We start from the raw sequence: 21109 nt of genomic DNA on the forward strand, positions 1-21109 counted from the left end.
GGACATTTTTATATCTTAAAAGTCAAAAGGCAACACATGACTAAGCTCTGGCACATTGGAAGTAAGCTAGCGCATGGGACAAAATGATGGGTTGGTTGTAAGTTCTGTCCATGTACACAAATCAGCTTTTGAGATTTTCCCATTACAGCCAGAAAAAGGGATCTGTGCTTAAACTAACAATTTTTCTTTTCTTGGATCCTGGTAGAAAACTGGTGGTATTTTTTTTTTTTACAGAAAGCCTCTAAAAATTTACATTAAGCCTCTAAAAATTTCCTGCAAGTTATTCAAGTCCCCCTCCCCCATTTTCTTCCGAGTTCTTTTAAAATCTGTTGTGCCAAAAATATTTTTTGGAAATACCCCCAGACTATTGTTTTTATTAGCAACTGGAAAGCTTTGTAGTAAGATGCTTTTTGTGTTTTTGATACTCTGGCACAGCTGTTTTTGTTTTAGTGCCACTGGAGAGATGGTTAAGCTATTTGTCGTCCCTATAACTCAATGGATTTGTCAAATGGAAACTGAATGGCAAACCCAAAGAATAACAGCCAGAATGCCTATCTGAGCAGATCTCTGTATAAAAGATACTTACAGACTGTACTAGGCTTTTTGTTCCCATCCCATTCATTCAGCAGGGCGCAGGCCATCTCCAAAGCATCTTTTTCTATAAGAACATTTCTTACTTGGGAAGTCCATGAGTTCCAAATTACCGTACCCTTTATTATGAAGGACAGTCACTGTTCTGGTGCTGACTCCTGGTAAATCACCACTCTTAGTTTTTTTCCCCTCTGGAGAATGCCTTGTTAAAATTTTGTTAAGATACATTTCTGTCACTTTTCAGGGTTTAGTTCCCACCCCCGGGCCTCTGGAACTTAAACACCAAGAGCCCCACACAATACTTTGCATGGCCATTCGCATTCTTCAGTCTAGTATGGTATATTTTGAACTGTTGCTAACAAGTTGTGTATGTTTTAGGATTGTTGTTGTTTGTCAATAATAGCAATTTTTTGGCTTTCAAATTCAGTGGAGGACTACTGACTTCTGAGAGTGAAGGGCAGATGATGATGATCATCAATAATAATAATAATAATAATAATAATAATACTGCAGGATACATGGGTCTAGTGTGTAACTGTGATGGCTAAAGGGGATGATTTGGGCAGGAAACCTTGGTAGAAGAACTGAGCTGTTGGAAGCCGACCCTGTTGTCATCTGTAAATGGTGGAGACCTGTTCCAAGTATATTAGGCTCTTTCATCTGCTATCTTAGAAAGACCCGACCTTCTCTCTTCATATTTGGGGGACAGGGGGAACAGAGGTCCAGAGCTATTCACCACCCTCTTTCCTCTCATATACAGTCATACCTCATGATACAGCCGCTTCATGTTGTGTCTTTTCAGGTTACGTACGCCCCGAACCCGGAAGTCCTGGAACGGGTTACTTCCGAGTTCAGCGCATCCATAACCTGCGCGCATGCGCAGAAGCGCTAAATTGCACTTTGTGCATGTGCAGAAGCACCGCATTGCATCACGTGTGTGCGCAGATGCAGCGCTTCATGTTGCGGCCTTTTCATGTTGCAAACGGGCCGCCGGAATGGATCCCGTTCACAACATGAGGTACCACTGTAGGTTCTTTTTACAATCAAGCTGTTTTAGGAAATTAAATAAATAAATGTGTATATATAAATACATGCATTGACTTCCCACTTGTATTTGTCAGAGAGCATGCCCTCAAACATAGCTCATTTTTTTTAAAAAAAAATAAAGCAATGAGATGGTGATAGAGAGGGAAGCAGCTTTGCTGTCTCTCTTTTTATAAGAAAGCTATGACTAGATAAGTATTCTAAAGGTGCCTTAGTTCTCAGACACTGAAGAAAGTAATGGTTAAATGTATTTTATTTTAATCTAGAGTGTCACAAATGAGATGCTTATGTAACTGCTGGTCTTTCATGATGTCGCAGATAAGTTTCTGTAATTTCCACACAATCGCATTTCTCAGGACAATCACAATAATCACCCAAGATGCCACCTGAGGAAAGCATCGTATTTTATTTCTATGAAAGAAATAGGACAGCTGGCACCTGGAAATCTATCCTTCCAATAATTTTTCAAAATTCTTTTGTCAGCTATGTCAGGTAGAACAGAGCATACCTGATAAATTCACCTGTGTGGTTCTTTCAAAACTGATGGTATGGAAAGTTCCTAAACAGCCAGTCAGAAAGAGAAATCCTGCAAGGAGACCTGGGTCAGCCCGAAGCAGGTTGCCGCCTGAAGCAAAGGTCTAGATGATGCCTGCCCACTTTCCCACCCATCTCCCCAAAGCTCCCTGGATTGACAGTTGATTCTTATTTTAACACTGGCACCAGGAAACCTGAGGGCGACATACGGTATTTGCTTAAGGAATACAGGACACACTGTGCAAACTTCTCTGTTTGCCAGCACCTTCCAACATCTGCCTTCTGAGGTGGCAGCCTCACTCTGCCTAATGGTATGGCCATCTCTGAAGGATACAGTCCCCTGAGATCCAGCGAGGGCAATCTGTGAGAGCAGGCTTCAGCATGAGGATCCTCTCTTCTGGCTTCATGTTTTGAATGGGGCCTTAAACAGTCTTCTGCCCCATCATATCGCTTCATCAGCTACATGCACACGAAGTTCTTCTTAACAGCTGTGTGTGTGGCTATATCTGTTTGAGATATATTGTCAACATAACATAAAGAATAGAAATAAGCACCAAGAGTTAAATCTATTTGCAGTCCTGTAAGTTCCAACTGTGTGCCAACATAGTGTTCTTTGGGACTCGGAAGAACTGAAATGCCTCATTTCTCAAACTAAATGGGATCAAGGGAAGAATCTCAGGATTATGGTAATTACTGATTTATTTATTTTTTGAATATAGGGAAATGCAAAATAGTTCGGCTTGAAGTGGTGCCTAAGAGAAGTGCTAATTACAAAGAACTCCAGAGACATTGTAAAATAATAATAATTCTCGGTGGGGTGGAGCAGGATGTGCCATAGATAGAATTTCTGGAAAGAGTGAAATGCTGTAATGACAATTGTGATGGTGGTCTCCTTAAAAAAGAAATATAGTGGTGCAGTTAGGCTGTTAAAAAGATCAGAGACGCCACAAGAGCTGCTACATTGTGATGTACAAAGATTTGCAAACATGTGCTTTGTGTCTGTCTCTTACCAACTAACATTAGAAGTAATCCAGCGAATACTCCCTTGGCTATCGGGAGATTAAAGAGATAGCAAGGTTATTGCATCATCAGTAAAGGCAAGATGTACCGTGTTTCTCATATTATAAGACATGTCTTATATTTATTTTTTCCTCAAAAAAACACACTATGGCTTATTTTCAGGGGGTGTCTTATTTTTTTCCTCCTCCTGCCGCGGCCGGCATTGCTAATGCGCCTATCACTATGTTTTATTTTTGGGGTATGGCTTATATTCCTTGAATGCTTAAAAATCCTGCTATGGCTTATTTTATGAGTATGTCTTAAAATATGAGAAACAGGGTAACAGTCTTGAGTCGATGAAACATAGAAATTACTTTGGGTCAAACAGTTTTAATTTTGTTTTGTTCTGTCCACTCTAAAGTTTGCTCTGGATTCTGAACTGTGTTTTTAACTTTTTGTTAAAGCAGGAGTGGTTAACTTGTAGTGCTGCAGATGATGCAGGACTCCAATTCCCATTAGCTCGAACCAAAATGAACTATGGCCAAGGATGATGGAAGTTGGAGTCCAACAACATCTGGAAGGTCAAAGGCTTTGGACATTGCAAAGTACTATATACTGAAATGGGTGAAATGTATCTCCCCTTTGCCTTCAAAATCCTCTCTAGCACTCCAAAGAATAGTATTATAATGAGCCCATGGCTATTATCAGCTGAGTTGTTGTTTGTGATCCAGATACAAACCCATTATCTTGACTTAGTAGGAATTTTAGGCATGTGGAATGAGGACTTGTGTGTCCTTGCACCAGAAAAGAGCTCTGGATATTCACATACTCTTCTCTTTAAACCCATATTGAATGGTGGGTTTGCATGTGAGAACAACATTGTATAACTGTGTTTGTTTATACATACCTCCGCTATGCCTTGTTAATATAACTGAGAAGCAGTGAGTGTTTTGCTTAGAAAGCAAAGAGTACAGTGTGTATGGGTCAAACTAAGCAGGGCAAAGCCATCATCCACATAGCCCTGTTTAGATAGGGGGGGTCCTGTTTTTGAACAGTATAAAAAATGGGGGGGTACTGAACCTCCCTGCCCCTCTCTTCCCCACCCCAGTTGTTGCTCCAAGCACTTTTATTCCCTTCTGAGTCCAAAACCGGAAGAAGAGAATGAAGAAGAGTGTCTTGAGCAATGGACTAGTCAGGGAGGTAAGGCCTGAGATGTGTGGGTTGGGGAAATGTTTAGTGGTACTCCTTTTACCCCTGGTGTAAGAACCACCTCCATGTCTCATTTGGCCCTGTAGGTACTCTTTTATCTTCATAATACTATTATGTACAGTGTTACCTTGGTAGTCGAACAGCTTGGCTCCTGAACAAATCGGCTCCCGAATGCCACAAACCCGGAAGTGGGTGTTCCGGTTTGCAAACGTTTTTCAGAAACCAAACACGGCTTCCGCGGCTTCCGATTGAGTGCAGGAATCGGAAGCCGTGCCTTGGTTTCTGAACTGTTCCGGGAGTCGAACGGACTCCCAGAACGGATTAAATTCAAGAACCGAGGTACCACTGTATCAGAAATAATCACATGGGGACACATTAACATTTGAATGTATGTTTGAGAATGTATCGGCTTCTGAAGCCGTCTTAGTTAGCTATTTTACGTGCTGATCAGTCTCTGCAGTATTAAAGCTCTAGATCTTTGTTTTGGTCCTGAGACAGCAGGTGTGTGATGTTCCTGCATTCACTGGTTTTCTGGTTCTTATTCCAGGACTTCAGAGAGTCTGCGCGCTAGCAGAGAATACAAGGTACTTCAGACGAAGATTGCATAAACTAGGTTTCATTATTTATGGCAATGAAGATTCTCCTGTTGTCCCTTTGCTCCTTTACTTACCAGGCAAAATTGGGTAAGTTAAGCTCCTCTGCCCCAGGCAGCTATGCAAAGTTTTCAGAATTTTGCTGGTAAACTCGAAAGATTTTATTTCAGAAATGTCTTTTTTATATTTCTACATTGGGGAACATATTCTGACTTGACTTATATGGCAGCTTCCTTCTAGGCCAGTGCTGTCTACTCTGACTGACAACTGTTCTCCGGGTTTATAGGGGAAAGTGTGGCCATAGTACTTAAGAGTGTCAAACTGGTGGATGCACGCTTCCATTCTATGGTTTAATAGTCTTAAAAATTGTGCCTGGAAACTAGTTTATTTTAAAAAATACTTTTCTGGGCTTAATTGAATTTAAGAGGCTCTTGGGTTTAAGCAGCCCCTCCTCTCAATTTTATCAGGCATATATAAAAGACAAGCAGTGCCGTCCTATGCATGCTTACGAGGAAGTCCCTGTTTATTCAGTAGGCCTTACTCCCAAGCAGTGGTGTAGGTTTTCCTGAGGAGAGGGGGGAATCCCATGCAAATTAGAGTAATCTGTATTGGAAAATTTTCTCAAGCCCTATAGTGATCCAATTTAGCATGTTTCATTTTTCTTGAATTTAATCAACAAAGAAAAAAATTGAAACTGCCAATCTTACCCAATACTGCATTTGCAGTTCACATCCATTCATTATTACTAATGAAATGATTAAATAGAAAGTTTTCCATGGAAAAATGAAGTAGTGGAACAGTTTTGGGGTTTTTTTTTGGGGGGGGGGTCCTCCCCTCCCCACCAAAATCACTGTTGCCAGTTTAAGGTAAAAGGTAAAGGTACCCCTGACTATTAGGTCCAGTCATGGACGACTCTGGGGTTGCATGCTCATCTCGCTCAATAGGCCGAGGGAGCCGGCGTTTGTCCGCAGACAGCTTCCAGGTCATGTGGCCAGCATGACTAAGCCGCTTCTGGCAAACTAGAGCAGCGCACAGAAATGCCGTTTACCTTCCTGCCGGAGCGGTACCTATTTATCTACTTGCACTTTGACGTGCTTTTGAACTGCTAGGTTGGCAGGAGCTGGGACCGAGCAACGGGAGCTCACCCCATTGTGGGGATTCAAACCGCCGGCCTTCCAATCGGCAAGCCCTACGCTCAGTGATTTAGACTGAGCGTCCCTCCAGTTTAAGGTAGGATTCAGCTAAAGTCCTGTCAGCAGAAGCACTGAATATGAGCTTCCACTTGTGCAACAGGGTTTTGTATTTACTTCTTTTGTATTTAAACATTGTGCAGTGTGAGAGCAATAATTTCAATTTCGCCTCATTTTCTTACCCAGGGCTTTTGCAAGACGCATGCTAGCCAGAAATATCGGGGTGGTGGTTGTCGGCTTTCCAGCTACCCCAATCGCAGAATCCAGAGCTCGGTTTTGTGTGTCAGCTGCTCATACACGGGAGATGTTAGATGTGGTAAGCACAGCAAGCTTGCTTGCAATATCAACTCTACATTTTTTGGGAAGGTTCTAGAAGAATCCTCACACTGTCTCTCTATTATTATTATTATTATTATTATTATTATTACTACTACTACCGGTATTACTATTATTATTATTATTATTATTATTATTATTATTATTATTATGTCTTTGCTTTCCTTGATCGCCCTCACATTATTACAGAAGGTTTTATTTTGAAAATAAGTAAATACTTATGTCTACGTGAGAAACATGGAGGCAAATTAATATATTTTACTGGGCCAACTTAGAAGTATGCAAGCTTTTGAGTTTCATAGAACTCTTTACTGAACAAAGTGGGAAAACAGCAAAATGTTGGTTGCATGCATATTTTAGGGTTGAGGGCTACGTTGGCACATGATGATCACTAACTAAATCTAGACTTTTGATTCTGAAATCAAACAAGAGAATTAACCCAGATGGTGAGATAGCAGTATGCCAAGTTATCTCCCCCATGCTGTTGCAAACCTGGGTGAGAAATTGCTTCTGTGTTTTGCTTTAATTTTAGTTACAGGTAGGTAGCCGTGTTGGTCTGACGCAATAAAAGAATCCTTCCAGTAGCACCTTAGAAACCAACTAAGTTTGTCATAGGTATGAGCTTTCGTGTGAACATGCACACGAAAGCTCATACCTATGACAAACTTAATTGGTCTCTAAGGTGCTACTGGAAGGATTTTTTTATTTTGTTTTGCTTTAATTTTATATGCCTTTGATCTTGTGACAGTGTTAGAGTCCTAACACTGCAACCCATGCTCTGTGCAAAATAGAATGAGGGGCTTCAAATACTGGTACTGTACTTGGTTGAACTCTCCCGTTCAGCCACACCTCTTGAATACTGCTTGCTTCTCAAAGCACCATACCCTTGTGGTATTTGGTGGACTTGAGAAATAATGGGAAGTTATACAATTTCCTAATTTAATTTTTGGACAAATTAACACCGCAGTGGGAAAGAGTTACAATACCTAAAAGGTAAAGGCCATGTGGTGTTAAGACAGGAGAGTGAAGTTTGCTGATTGCAGCCGTATTTTGATAACCTAATATCTGCAGCATCCATGAAGTAAAGTTTGCTTGTAACCAGTTTTTCAGGAAGGAAGGAAGGAAGGAAGGAAGGAAGGAAGGAAGGAAGGAAGGAAGGAAGGAAGGAAGGAAGGAAGGAAGGAAGGAAGGAAGGAAGGAAGGAAGGAAGGAAGGAAGGAAGGAAGGAAGGAAGGAAGGAAGGGGCTGTAATACCATACAAACCAATATGTTAAATGTCCTGATTTGGTTATGTTTCAACCTATTCTTGAAATGGAAAAACATCCAGTTACCTTAATCCCAATTACTTTTGTAAGACGTGAAAGCATAATAATCTATAATAATAATATTCTGTATAATAATAATAATAAGATATAATAATTTAAAATCTAGAATAGTGCAAATCAACAAGTGCCATGCACTACAAGACCACATAAGTAATGCACTAAGGATTTTACTGTTGCTGGAGACATTTCAGGGTTGTTTCCTCTGGTAAAAAAAACATCAACCCATAGTTATTTGATAACAAAAGCCATCTGGTTCTTATGCAAATGCTATTTCGATTTAAAATTAAAAGCAATATCATCTCACCTTCACACTGACACTTGGCTAATACTAAATGCTGTTTGGGGAGGAGAAATGCGTGCTCTTTGAGGCACTTTTTAAAATAGGCACTTGAGCTTCTTGCAGGCATGAAAAATTGTTCCTTTTGTCAAAGGAAGGTGTGGGACGCATCATGCTTTGGGGGTGGGTAGTGGCAAGACCTGGCCTAGAACTGGATGCAAATTGGTGGTGGTGGTGACATCTTTAAGTATGTTCAGGCAATTGCCATTGCACATCAAGCGGGAGAATGATTTTTTTTATAAAAAAAAAAGTTAGCATGAAACCCATTGCAAAACTGGAGTCTAAAATGGGAAAATATACTGAAGTATATCCAGACCAGAAATAAAATAGACAGAACCACACCAGAATAGAGAGTGGTTTGCAATCTAACAGTCATGGTGACAAACTAGAGAAGCAATAGAAGCAGGAAAGGAAAATGAAATTTGGAGTTCAGGTGACTTCATGTTTCAAAATGACCAGGGAGAAATTTGTCTTCAGTTGGGAGGTGTCAAAGAGCAGTTGGTCTTCAACTATAAAAGAGCCTGCCTCCTTCTGACAAGCATTTGGTGGAAATGTATACACTGGATTAACTATTTGGACAAAACATCAGAAACAAAAACAATGTTCACTTCTTCATTGTTGGCCCCAGGTAATACAAGACCTAGAGTCTTTGACTTTTAGATTCATAATAATGTTATGAGTATGGAATAACAGTATGGATTTCACCTGGATTCACCAGCCTTAATTCCATGTGTGTGTGTGTGTGTGTGTGTGTGTGTGTGTGTAAACATACACTTGTGTGACTATTTGTTCTAGATGCTAAGCAGAAGTGAGCGGCGCTTTATATCTTTCTGATATCGTACAATTGTATTTACAGGTCCTTGATGCTCTAGATGAACTGGGTGATTTTTTGCAGCTGAAATATTCCCAGCGCTCCAAGTCATCTCGTCCTGAACTATATGATGAAACATGCTTTGAACTTGAAGATTAAGCTTCCCTCCCATGGAGAAAACATTACGATGTTACAAGAGGGGGGGAGGGAACCTAAACAATAGGAATGTGTTTCTTCTTTTCTAAGGACAGTTTTTGCTTCACAGTTAATTGAACCAAGAAAAGCACTGTGTGTGTTTCATCGGATTGGATTCTGTGTGCAAGAGACTGAAATATGGTTGCTACAGAGCCCTACCAAGAAATACGAGTATTATTATTAATATTAATATTATTATTATTTGATGCAAAAGACTTTGTCCCATTAAGTCAATTGCAACTGTGCAGCCTTTGTTATGAGCCTTTTTATGAGCAGGCTTTTCATAGTTCTTAATTATGATTACAATAAACTTTTTAAAAGAATGAATTGGAATGTAGTATGTTGGTTGAAGGAAAAAAAATCACTTGTTAAACTGGCTTTCACTTGCAGAACGGCATACTTCCATTTCAACTTATGTGAATTTTGGCAGAGGAAATTACAGGCAGACTTTTCTTCAATTAACAGGTGTCTTAGTAAGAGACAGTGGTCATTCAGTGCCTTACTTAACATTAACTATTACTGCCAAAAGTTTTTTGGGGAGGGGAAAGCTACCACTTCTGTTTGCCAGTTGTTGTTTTTTGGCAAAAAAATGTTTTAAGGTTTTTTCATCAAACGTGGCAAGAAAGGGTAAGCCACAAAAATGTCTGTTTTTATTCTTACATTGTTGATGCATTGAATACTTAAAATTAATGGTAGAAATTTTTTTTTTACTTGTTTGGTCTGAAAACAGGTTTATAGGCTTTTCATGCACAATTTTCATAACTGACATTTCTGTTACTCTTGCATACTTTCACATGCATACCTTCCCTTGTGGTGCACAAAATATAACTTACATTCAGAAGCCTATTTTCTGTTCTTGAAGTACCTTACAGGCTTGATAAGCATACCTGGGAGTAAAGAACACTCTGGTTGTGTGCTGCACAGAATACGATGCTCCAGGAACTTGCTGTTTCAGACTCCTGAATCCTCTTTATAATGCTGTTTCTATGAGGTATAACACAGCTGGAGATAAGTTGGTCAACGTTCTTGGTTTTGCTGTGAGAGTTATAGAACTGTGGTTTTTTATTACATGTTTACAGTTTTTAACTGGTGTTAGAAGATGACCAATGGTCTGGAAAGGATAATGGGAGAATAGGTGGCTATAGTCCCACTTGCATTGCACCAAATGAATGAAGCCAGAACTAATGGGAAGATATCATCCGCTTCCAACTGGGCTGCATGTGAAATGAAGTTCTCCAGTCTCAGCAGTTAAGGAAGGTCTTTGTAGTTTTATGTAGTTTTTATATATATATAAAAATAAAATAACTGGTTGAAAGTTTTTTCTGTAGCTTTGAGGGAGCTGCAAACCATTCTGGACTATCTGATGGCACTGTAAACACATCCGATCAAGAGATGGTTAGCTTTCTGTTGCACAGATGTACTTTGCTTTCATGTTCTTGAAAGCTGTGGTATCCACTTAACCCACAGCTGCAAAATTAGATTTAAGAACAGAACAATTAAATTGTGGAATAGCAATTACAGTATATGACTCCCCTGCTTGTTAAAGCAGCTTTGAGGATGAAGCAAGGCTGATTAGTTATGAGGTCCCTTTTTGTTGTTCAAGTTAATAAAATTCAATGCTGCTATAATGTTAAGAACGGACCGCAACGCATTCCACAATATCAAATGTCTGCTTCAGAAGTATATTGTGGAGGGGAGTGAATTGTAGAGTGTTGTATGATTGTTCACTTTGGCAGATGAACTTGAGAAACACTATAGGGGCCATGTTTGTGCATTATCCTAAAACTACTGTATAAAGATTAAAGGATGTTTTTGTTTTTATAATTTTTGAAGTTGGCTCCTTTCTTGTTCAGATAACTTTAATTTCCATTTACAGATTTGCATGGAGGGGCATTCATCCATTGATGAATGATGGTGGGTTATAGAGGAAGCATCTTAAGCCATGATCCACTATTCACATGATCCACAGAACATCCTGGTTTCAATGGTCATTTCAAGGGGGGGTGGAGATATGGCTTCATACCCCCGGGGCACACTGCCAAATTGATGCTCTGGCAAAAGGGCTTTCTCTAAAGATGCTGCTAGTTCTGCTCTGACAAATAAAATAATTCCTCGCATCTCCATTTCCTCCCCTTCATCATTCCCTTAACAGATGCATTGTTTAGGTAGTATGGTATGTAATGGTACCATATCCTGTGTGCTTCCTCTGCTGCAGAGCTAGATACCTGTTAGTAGCAGAGCACTGGATCCAGGTCCCAGATTTGTCTGTTCATTGGAATAGACACATAAGAGTCTTTGGAACTGAAGCTACCATTCCGCATCACAGATCCCCTACTGGCGGCTAATAACATCCACATAATAATAGTTTTAATGGTATCTTCCAAATCGTATCCAGTCCAAACCATCCCTATGCACAGGCAAAGCATTCCTCTTTATTCCTCCCATACATTTCCCATGCACAGTTTTGGTTAGTTTTGTAATCCCGGGGGGGTGGAGTGGATCCTGCATGGTAGGTTAATATTTCCCTATAGTGCATAATCAGCAAAAAGAGACAAGAAGGCCTTACCCTTTAAAGTACTTTGGAGTTTATGACACAGGAATGATTCAACCTTTGCACTTCATATGTTACTGATTGTCATTGTACCTATACAGAAATGTAAGCCATATGTAAGGACTGGGCTTAGAGCAGAGTAGGTCTCAATAATACTGTGGTGTTAGTTTGTGCCATTAGCCAGTGAGTTGAAAGTTTTGCCTTCTTTTTGTAAGGCAATGTCGCTAAAAGGGCTGTGAACAACTATACTTACTTTATTTAAGAAGGGAATATTTCTCTTCCAGCATACTATCACCCTCAGAGTGGGGTGGAGAGTAAGAAGCTTGAGGAAGGGGCTGTAGAGCCTGGGGAGGAACAAATTACATGAAATGGAACAGCAGTAAACAATGACTGATTTTATATTGATAAGATGGCATGCCTTTTTAAACAAAACAACAACAACATTGGGGGCCATTGAACTTTGCAGGACCGGCCCACTCATGAGGCAACCGCCTCGGGCGGCAGATTCCACGGGGGCAGAAAATCCCTATGTAGAACTTAATTCCCCCTTGTTCCTGATGTAGAAAGCAGCCCTCACTTTTTAATTTTACATTTATTACAAACATCTTGATTTTTCTGCAGTCTTGCAATAGTTTCCAATTGATCCAGTGTGTGTGTGTGTGTGTGTGTGTGTGTGTGTGTGTGTGTGTGTGTTAATATTATTTAGCAGGCAATGTCTGGACATATTTGCCAGGCTATGTGGCAGAAAGTATTCTAATGGGCTTCTTTAAGAGCAGAAGCAGTCAGAACTCCTGTGTAAGGCAGCAGCAGCAGCAAAGCAAATAATGTATTCCAAAACCATTCCAACCCACCCAAACTTCCCTGTTTCCCAGGTTTTGCAAATAATATATATCCTTAACAAGGACCTGTTCGTCTGCAGATTCCAGAACAAGTCTATTATTAAACATACATATGCAGTTTTTTGATAGCACGATGGTGCTGGTCAGACTTAGACCATAAATACTGTGCAAAGTGTAGTTGAGAGATGGCAAGGGGCGGGGAGCCCTCTCTGATATTAAAAGTGCAAGTGTTATAAATGTCTTGGTACCTGATGCCAGCTGGATTGTGAGATACACACACTCTCACAAACACCATTTTTGCAAAGCAATTTCTCTTTTAAAGATTCTGTGCCTAACTAATCCCACTACTTAAAATGTAAAATTTCCTTAGTTGGAATGGAAGTAGATATCCACAATTCACTAGTACGTTTTGATCCCCTACTTAATCAGATGCTCTAGAACAAATGATGTGTGTTGATTTGTAGGCGCCATCTATTGACTTTAAGAAAAGGCGGAGGACCACCTGATACAGGCCATGAGCGAAACAGATAATGCTGACCCTGTCCCATTAAAGAAAAGAAAAAGGCTGAGATTACAGTGGTACCTTGGTTCTCGAACTTAATCCGTTCTGGGAGTCCATTCGAATCTCGAAGCTGTTCGAAGAACCAAGGCACAGTTTCCTATTGGCTGCAGGAGCTTCCTGCACTCAAGCAGAACCTGTGTCGGACATTCGGCTTCTGAAAAACCTTCACAAACCAGAGCACTTACTTTGGGAGCCGATTTGTTCAACAACTAAGCTATTCGGGAACCAAGGTACCACTGTACTGACATTCAGTTTATCCGACTGTTAATCCATCATAAGAGTTTTTCTGTTGATGCGGCATACCTCTCTGTTTCTGAATATTTTTCCCACTGCGAAATTTATCACACTAATCCCCACAACCTTGAGACCTAATATTTTTTTAAGAGAGTTTAAGAGATTTTTTATAGGAGTTGCACTCCTATGGAGAGTGTTGGGATCTGTGTGATGGATAGGTCACAGATTATTTCATTCTAATTTGGGATTTTGCTCTGTTGTCTGGTAAAGGTCTCTAACTTGTGCATTGTAGTTTATGTTGGTCACTACATTAGCAGTTCAAAAGCACGTCAAATTGCAAGTAGATAAATGGGAACCGCTCTGGCGGGAAGGTAAACAGCGTTCCCATGTGCTGCTCTGGTTTTACCAGAAGCGGCTTAGTCATGCTGGCCACATGACCTGGAAAAACTCTGCGGACAAATGTCGGCTCCCTCGGCCAGTAAAGCGAGATGAGCACTGCAACCCCAGAGCATAGCTGCCAAGTTTTCCCTTTTCTCACGAGGAAGCCTATTCAGCATAAGGGAATTTCCCTGAAAAAAAAGGGATAACTTGGCAGCTATGCCCCAGAGTCATTCGTGACTAGACTTAACTTTCAGGAGACCTTTACCTTTTTACATTCACGAAAGCATTTTACATTGGTTAATCACTCTAATTAAAAGAGCAACAAATGCTAAATAAAACACACATACCCTTCTTAAATGGCTAAAACTGTTCTTGAAGCAAAATGGTTTAAAAAGTAAGAAGGTAGTTTATGGTGGGATGCACACTTTGGGAAGCAGAAACTTGTTTTAAAATAATTGCAATGCTTCAGTTACCTGGCTCAGCTTACAAATTTAAGTCCAGTTGCGTTCTGGATGGTTTATGATGAATGTTACATAGATCTCAAATAACTTTTATTCCCTAAGATTACTTTACGGATTTTTGCAGAAGGATTGGCCAGGTCTTTTGCAAGTGTTAAGATGCCAAATACCTTCTGATTTCTGTCCAGTTACATCAATTCATACCAGCTGGGAATGAAACTGTCCTACTGTATTCAGGAGCTAGATAACAGTTTTAAGACAACTGCAGACTAAGCTGCATGGCCCAGAAATGCTAACTAGGAAAAGGGCTTATAGAAGTCACAAATGTAGTGGAGAAGACTGCTTATGCAATGCACTTTTTGTAACAAAAAAGCAATAAAATAGTATTGTAATCAGTCTCAAATAATGCCAGATAGAAATGCAGTTTGGTAGAACTGTAGCCAGTGTTAGTTTGGGGCCTTTACATATTAAGTTCTCCCATGATCTCCCAGTTTGATCGTAAAAGAATCCCGCCCTTTTCTTGGCTCCCCTACGTTTTAAAGAGGGACTGTTATGTATTTGCCCTACCAAGATGTTTGTGAGCAGTGTGGGCGACAGGAAACGCTGCTTTGAAAGCGGGGGTCAGCCATGGGCCGGATATGGGCAAAAATGGCCGGCACTCTCTGGAATAAGAGCCTCCAGCCTGCCTGTAATCAGCATTCTGGTGACCTTGCAAAGCTGTTCCCAAAACCTGCTGGACGCTTACGGTTGGCCTGTTCAATTTCGCCTAAGTGACAATGCACTGCATGTGTGTGTGTGCACTTCATGTGTGACCCTTAAATGCACTAGTTACGGGCAGGTAGCCGTGTTGATCTGCGCTTGTGAGGCAGAGCTGTGTGTTAAAGGCATCTAAAGAGTTCAGAACCCAGGAACTGACAACCACAAGAATTCAGGTTGAAATAGTAAAGCATTTATTTATTTGTTGCCGCAGGCTGGAAGAGATATTCAATTACCAACTAATTAATGAAAGTGCTGCATTATAAACAAACTCACAGGTGTTTTTAATCTGATTCCCTGTGACATTCACAACCTCAAAGCCTAAAAATAAGTTATTAAAAGGAGCAAGAGATCGCTGTGCTGCTGTGCTGACAAAATGAAGGTAAAGGATGGGAACACACCCACTATCCCAGGGCCTCATGCATCTCTCTCTCTCTCTCTCTCTCTCTCTCTCTCTCTCTCTCTCTCTCTCTCTCTCTCTCTCTCTCTCTCTCTCTCTCTCTCTCTCTCTCTCTCTCTCTCTGGTGAGGGGGATCCAAGACTAGGAATGTTATGCTTTGGGATTTCAGCCTTTTGGACTCACAAGCTCTTCAAGGCAATTCCTGTGAGTTAGGATTACAAAAAAGCAATAGAATTGTTAACCTAAAAATGTCTTGGTCTGCAGTGGGCTGAGATGAGTCCAACGGAAAAGCAGAGGGGAGTAAATGAATGGCCAAAACCTGCCCCTTCTCTAGGATTTTGGTACCCAGAAGGGAGGGGATAAGGTTAAACCGGGAGGGTTAAGGAGAAGTTTTCTCCAACTTTCTAAAAATGAGGTAGAGTCTTCAGTAGAAGTTAAAGATTACAATGATTTTACTTATTACTATCAGGTCTCAGCAGGATGTTTCTTTGTTAATTCCTGGTTTATCAGGAAGTTTCAAGGTAAACAAGTATTTTCCTGTTTGATCAGGTATGTCAGAACCTACATCATAGTGAGTCCTGTCCTGTATTTGGTGAGAGACAAACCCCATTTCAAGAGATTACGAACTTGCCTTTGGAAAGGTCTGAACCCAGTAATCCTTTGTGTCTGCCAAACATGGCCAATCACTGTCACTTCCAGTTTTATTGCAACAAAGCTGCGTAAGTAGCCTGGCGGTCTGGTCTTAAACTCATGTCAGCAGGTAAAGGTAAAAAGGTGAAGGAAAGGGTACTTTCCCAGCATTCCTCACTGCTTTCCCCCACTATCCTGACCAATATTGGCCCAAAGTATAGTCTGCCATGGGGAGCTCCTGGCAACAGGGCCTTCATGGGGGGTCACATCCCAACAGCAGAGTAGTCTCCCTAGAAAAACTCATCAGGCATCAACTTTAATGTCATTTCCGTCCCAGCTCAGTGTTATTATTGGGGTTTTTTAATTTCCCCAGCTTGTTATAGACATACGATCGGTGAAAATGAGCACACGTGGCTGGAGGCTGTGGGGAAAATATATGGAATGAGAGAGACGTTTTGAATTCTAGAACCTTCCTAAGATGGAGAGGCACAGACTGAGACTTTTTTGATGAAGGGCTTTATATAAATCAAATAAAAATATACATTTAGGGTTAGAATCTCCTTTCAGACCTTTTTGCTGAAAGAGCAAACTTCAGGAATGAAGGGTGTTGGTGGTATGCAAGAATATGGGCTCAGGACTGACAGATGTAGCCCCTGTTTGTGTCCTCACACATTCAGCCGAAGTTGCATAATGGATACAAACAGTGGAAAGAACCGTGTTCTTCAAAAGGGGGCGGGGGAGAAAACCTACAAAATCTTGGATGTGTTATTAGTCAGTGCTATGATGTCCACATCTTGGCTTCAGACACTGACAAGCATGCCCAGAAATTTCCACCAGTGGACAAAAGCCAAATCAGGAAGGAAGTATGGCCAAGCGACTTTTGGTTGCGAAAATAAGAAACTGCTGTTTGACTGGAGTGGATTTACTAGGAAAACTGGTCCAACCAGAATGAACCTTCTTCCAGGGGTGTTGCTGTGGGTCCTTTAAAAGACTTTGGGCACATGATACAAATTTGCAAGTGTATAGACACAGATTTAGACTGATTTTCAGAGAGAAAGACACTCTATAAGCAACACTGCATGTTTTTTAAAGGGTTTTTAAAGGAGGCCAGGCATTGCAAAACACATTGCCCCTGCTTTCTCCTAATCCACTTCCCATTCTGAAGATCTTGAATAATCTTCCCTTCTGGCTCCCTACAAATTAATATTTTCATTGACACCAGATGTCTGGGGGTCCACAATGGAGACTTGGGGACCAGTGACTTCTACCATGTGAGTACTGTAATGGGAAGAACAGACTTGAGGAAGGAGAGTAACTCCATCCCAAAAAGAACGTCTGTGTCAAACTGTTGGGCTGTTGCCCAATCTTACGTGACGGAATAATAAGAGAAAGGGTGCTTTTGAACATGTACAGAGTGCATTTCCCCCGCAGCCCAGCAATCCAAGCCAGTCCTGTTCCCGGACCTCCACATATGGATAGGTTCTTTGCTGGGATGTGATGGGGGAGATGAAGGAATGCTCCCTTTCCACATATTTTCGCAAGGCTGTCCTCACGACACGGTCCCTTTCACACAGGCAGATGGCAACAGCCAAGCTCGTTTGGCCTCTTAATTAGTTTTGCACACACTGCAACTGCTCTGCCAGCGGAGCCCTTCCTTGTTGGAAGCCCTTTATGGGACTTTCTGTCTCCCAAAGCGCTTCACCCCCAGCTGCAGTTCTTGTGTTCCCCAGGCAGGAAAGGACTCTGCGTCGCCTTTCATTGCAGGATCCACATCAGTTAGCATCCAGTCAGGAGGTCTGCCGGGGATGAAAAGAATATTGGATTGGAGTTTCATTTCTTTCAAGAGAGGGAAATGTCTTTCTTTTCAAAGTGCCTCTACTTAGCTTTCGTTTCCTGTGCACAGACTAGCTTTGTCTTGAACGGGATAATTAAGTTGTTGACCTTCCGCAGAGGTCAGACAGAGCTTCCTCTCTAGGAAAAAGATTTTTTAAAAAAACAAAAAAACTGTCAAGAATGGGGTTTGGGACTGTGCTCTAGATAGGTGACATTGTCATAATTTTCAATGAATGCATCTTCTTCTTGAGGCAATGTGAACAAGTCTCCAACAAGCCAGCTTGCAAATTGTGATACAGAGTTTTCATTTAGGATAAAATCCCACCCGGTTTTGGTTTGTTCCCCCTCCCTTGCCCCTGACAAGTCTCCTCTCATTGTAACATGATTAGGGGGCTTGCTTGAGAAGTGAGATTTTAATCTTCCACAATTCAATTGTCTGTTTGCAGGGCATTATATATATATCTATATAGTCAGAATTGGACAGAGCTGAAATGCTACTACAAAATTTCCAAGCACTTTTCCTAAGTGGGAACTTTTCGATTTCTTGAGTAATTTATCCCAATGCGTTGAAAATCAATTATAACTGCATCTGAAAGCCAATGTATTGCACTTGATCTTTCTCAAGTGTGTGGGGTTTTTTTGTTTTTTTAAAAAATCCACTTAAAATCTTCAGCCATCATTTATCTTTTGGCATTTACTCTTTCCAAACAATCGCTTAGGGTATATTTGTTTGTTTGTTTTGACATTTTATAGGCCATGCATTAACCAAGTTCACAAAACCATATCAAAATGACACCCCCCCCCCTCAGCTCATGGCTACACAAGTTGCCCCACTCTTGTGAGTGGAAAAATAAATAGCTTTTGGATGTGACTATAAGAAAATCCATCACACTAGGGTTATCCCATATCTAGGGCTTCGTTCTGCAGCCAGCACCTTGTCCTTCATGATCTGTCGGTTGTGACCATCTTTTCTGAGGAAAGACCTACAGTACCTGGTGGTTCTAACACATTGACACAAACTGGCCTTCATGCAAGCCCTTTTGATTTCAGATAGGTTAAGGGTCACCAAACTTAAGCGCATGGGTATGTTTGAATTTTTGAGCAAGTGGTGTGGGTACTGCCTCCTCTTTGCTGCTGCATGAAAGACTGAGCACACACTTTGATTTATCCAAGAGATCTGTGTAAAAGTCATATACAGTAGAACTGTTCTGAGCCTTGAAAAAGTGTATAGAGATGGAAGAGGAAGTGGGAAAGAAGGGCAGTCTTCCAACTTCCTCCTTCAGCTCAATGTACTTTTCAAGGGTGAAATAGGCAATAATTTGTTGCCCTCCCAAGTTACCTTTCAGACTCTTTACCACAGCCAACATGACCAAGTGGATGAGAGATGTGTAGTCCAAAATGTTGCAATGTTAGGGGAAGTCCCCGCAGAGACTTGGGTGCTGTTGTTGTTTAAAAAAAGAATCAAACCACAGGCAATTGTATGGCATGCTAGCTGTAAGAGTTCTCCGGGTTTTCAGTCAAACTTGGTCAAGCAGCTGAAGGAGTTCTTTTTCCAATAAAGCTTTCAAATATTTCTGAATGACCCTCCATGTGCTTTCCTATTAAATGGCATTAAGCTTCAAAAATCCAGCCAAATAGGGACCTTTTCAACATTCCACTATTTTATATTCTCCCACTCTTAAACCCACCACTGAATTCAAAAGGGAGGGGGAAATCCCTTTATATGTTACCAAACATCCTCTTGAGCCATCTATAATCCCAACACTGCCCACAGAACAATTTAAGCAGTTCAAGCTGAGTGTTTTGGTATGTTCCTGGCAGGATTGCATGTTGTCAAAAGCACTCTTAAACAGGAACTCATCAAAAGTCAATATGAAGGAGGATGCTGAAAAGATTTCGGTACAAATTAGAGAAGGAAAAGGGAGAAGTTATTGATGAAATTTCATATAAAAAATAATAATGCACTACTCAGTACTGGTGATTTAATTCACCAGCTAAAATTGGAGAATGGTGGGAACAATATGTGTATACAAGTTGGACCTGCAACAAAATGTTGCTGCATGGAGATCTCCTGCTCTGCATTAGTCCATTCCGTTCCCCCTCCCTCCTAGTTTTCATTTCCTCACAAACCCAGTCAGCCAGCATTCTGTGCCTACCCAGCATGCCTGGCCCTTCTTTGGCTGTTTGGAGGAAAAGCTCCCCTCTGCCTTTTTCTTTTAATGTTTCCTTATTCTTCTGCACCTCTTGAGGCTCCTGCTTGCCTGCTGACACCTCCCTGGTGCATGGATGGTGCGATTTTGCTATATTAAAAAAGGCACTCTGAGTTTGTTGTAAGTATACATGCTCTCCTGAATATCTGACAAAGGGCCTTGCAGCACTTCAAAGACCAACCAAGTCATTACAGCATAAGATTTCAAAGACTGGACTTGTGCTATGTGTGTGGAAGCTAGTTTGGTGACATGTCAGTAAGTCGGGGCAGGGGGGCAGGGAACCAGCAAAGAATCAGATGCATTTCATCTCATACCCAGAACCAAATATTTTGTCACCTCCTTTCCCAAATGCAGTGACATAGCCCTGGGGTTTGGCTGCTCGTGAAATGATTACATGGTGCCACTCCTACAGATCCATAGGCTATTCAAGGCCTAGTTTCCATTCAGCAAGCATGGCCAATCGCCAGGGATGATGGAGGTTGGAGTTCAGCACCATCTCAAGGGCCAAAGGTTGGCCACACCTGGTCTACAGTGACTGTTCTGCAGGGTTTGAGTTGGAGGATATCAACTAGCCCCACCTAGAGATGCCAGGGATTGAACCTAGGAACTTTTGTGTGCAAAGAAGATGCTCTACCAATTGAGCTACTGTAGGGGAAGGTTGAACTGGAAGAATCCCAAACTGGAATTAAGATTGCCAGAAGAAATATCAACAACCTCAGATATGCTAATGACACAACCTAGATGGCAGAAAGTGAGGAGGAATTACAGAACCTTTTAATGAGGGTGAAAGAGGAGAGTGCAAAATATGGTCTGAAACTCAATACAAAAAACCAAGATCATGGCCATTGGTTCCGCCACCTCCTGGCAAATAGAAGGGGAAGAAATGGAGGCAGTGAGAGATTTTACTTTCTTGGGCTCTTTGATCACTGCAGATGGTGAGAGCAGTCACGAAATTAAAAGACGCCTGCTTCTTGGGAGAAAAGCAATGACAAACCTAGACAGCATCTTAAAAAGCAGAGACATCACCTTGCCGACAAAGGTCCGTATAGTTAAAGCTATGGTTTTCCCAGTAGTGATGTATGGAAGTGAGA

At 41.2% G+C, this 21109-nt stretch overlaps 1 protein-coding gene across 2 annotated transcripts in view; it reads left to right on the top strand.

The window, feature by feature from the left end:
• The window catches only part of SPTLC3 (serine palmitoyltransferase long chain base subunit 3), a 65002-nt gene extending 54014 nt beyond the window's left edge, over nt 1–10988 (top strand). The window contains exons 10-12 of one of the 2 annotated variants that reach the window (XM_035110067.3): nt 4925–5060; nt 6347–6476; nt 9015–10988. In XM_035110067.3, the coding sequence (XP_034965958.1) occupies nt 4925–5060; nt 6347–6476; nt 9015–9128 (380 nt within the window). In that variant the 3' untranslated portion in view covers nt 9129–10988. The remainder of the gene's footprint in view (nt 1–4924; nt 5061–6346; nt 6477–9014) is intronic. The other variant, XM_088665606.1, reaches the window with a different exon arrangement.
• The last annotated feature ends 10121 nt before the right edge of the window (nt 10989–21109 follow it).

The sequence above is a fragment of the Zootoca vivipara genome, chromosome 3 (genome assembly GCF_965207765.1).
Source record: "Zootoca vivipara chromosome 3, rZooViv2.hap1.1, whole genome shotgun sequence".
Classification (NCBI taxonomy): domain Eukaryota; kingdom Metazoa; phylum Chordata; class Lepidosauria; order Squamata; family Lacertidae; genus Zootoca; species Zootoca vivipara.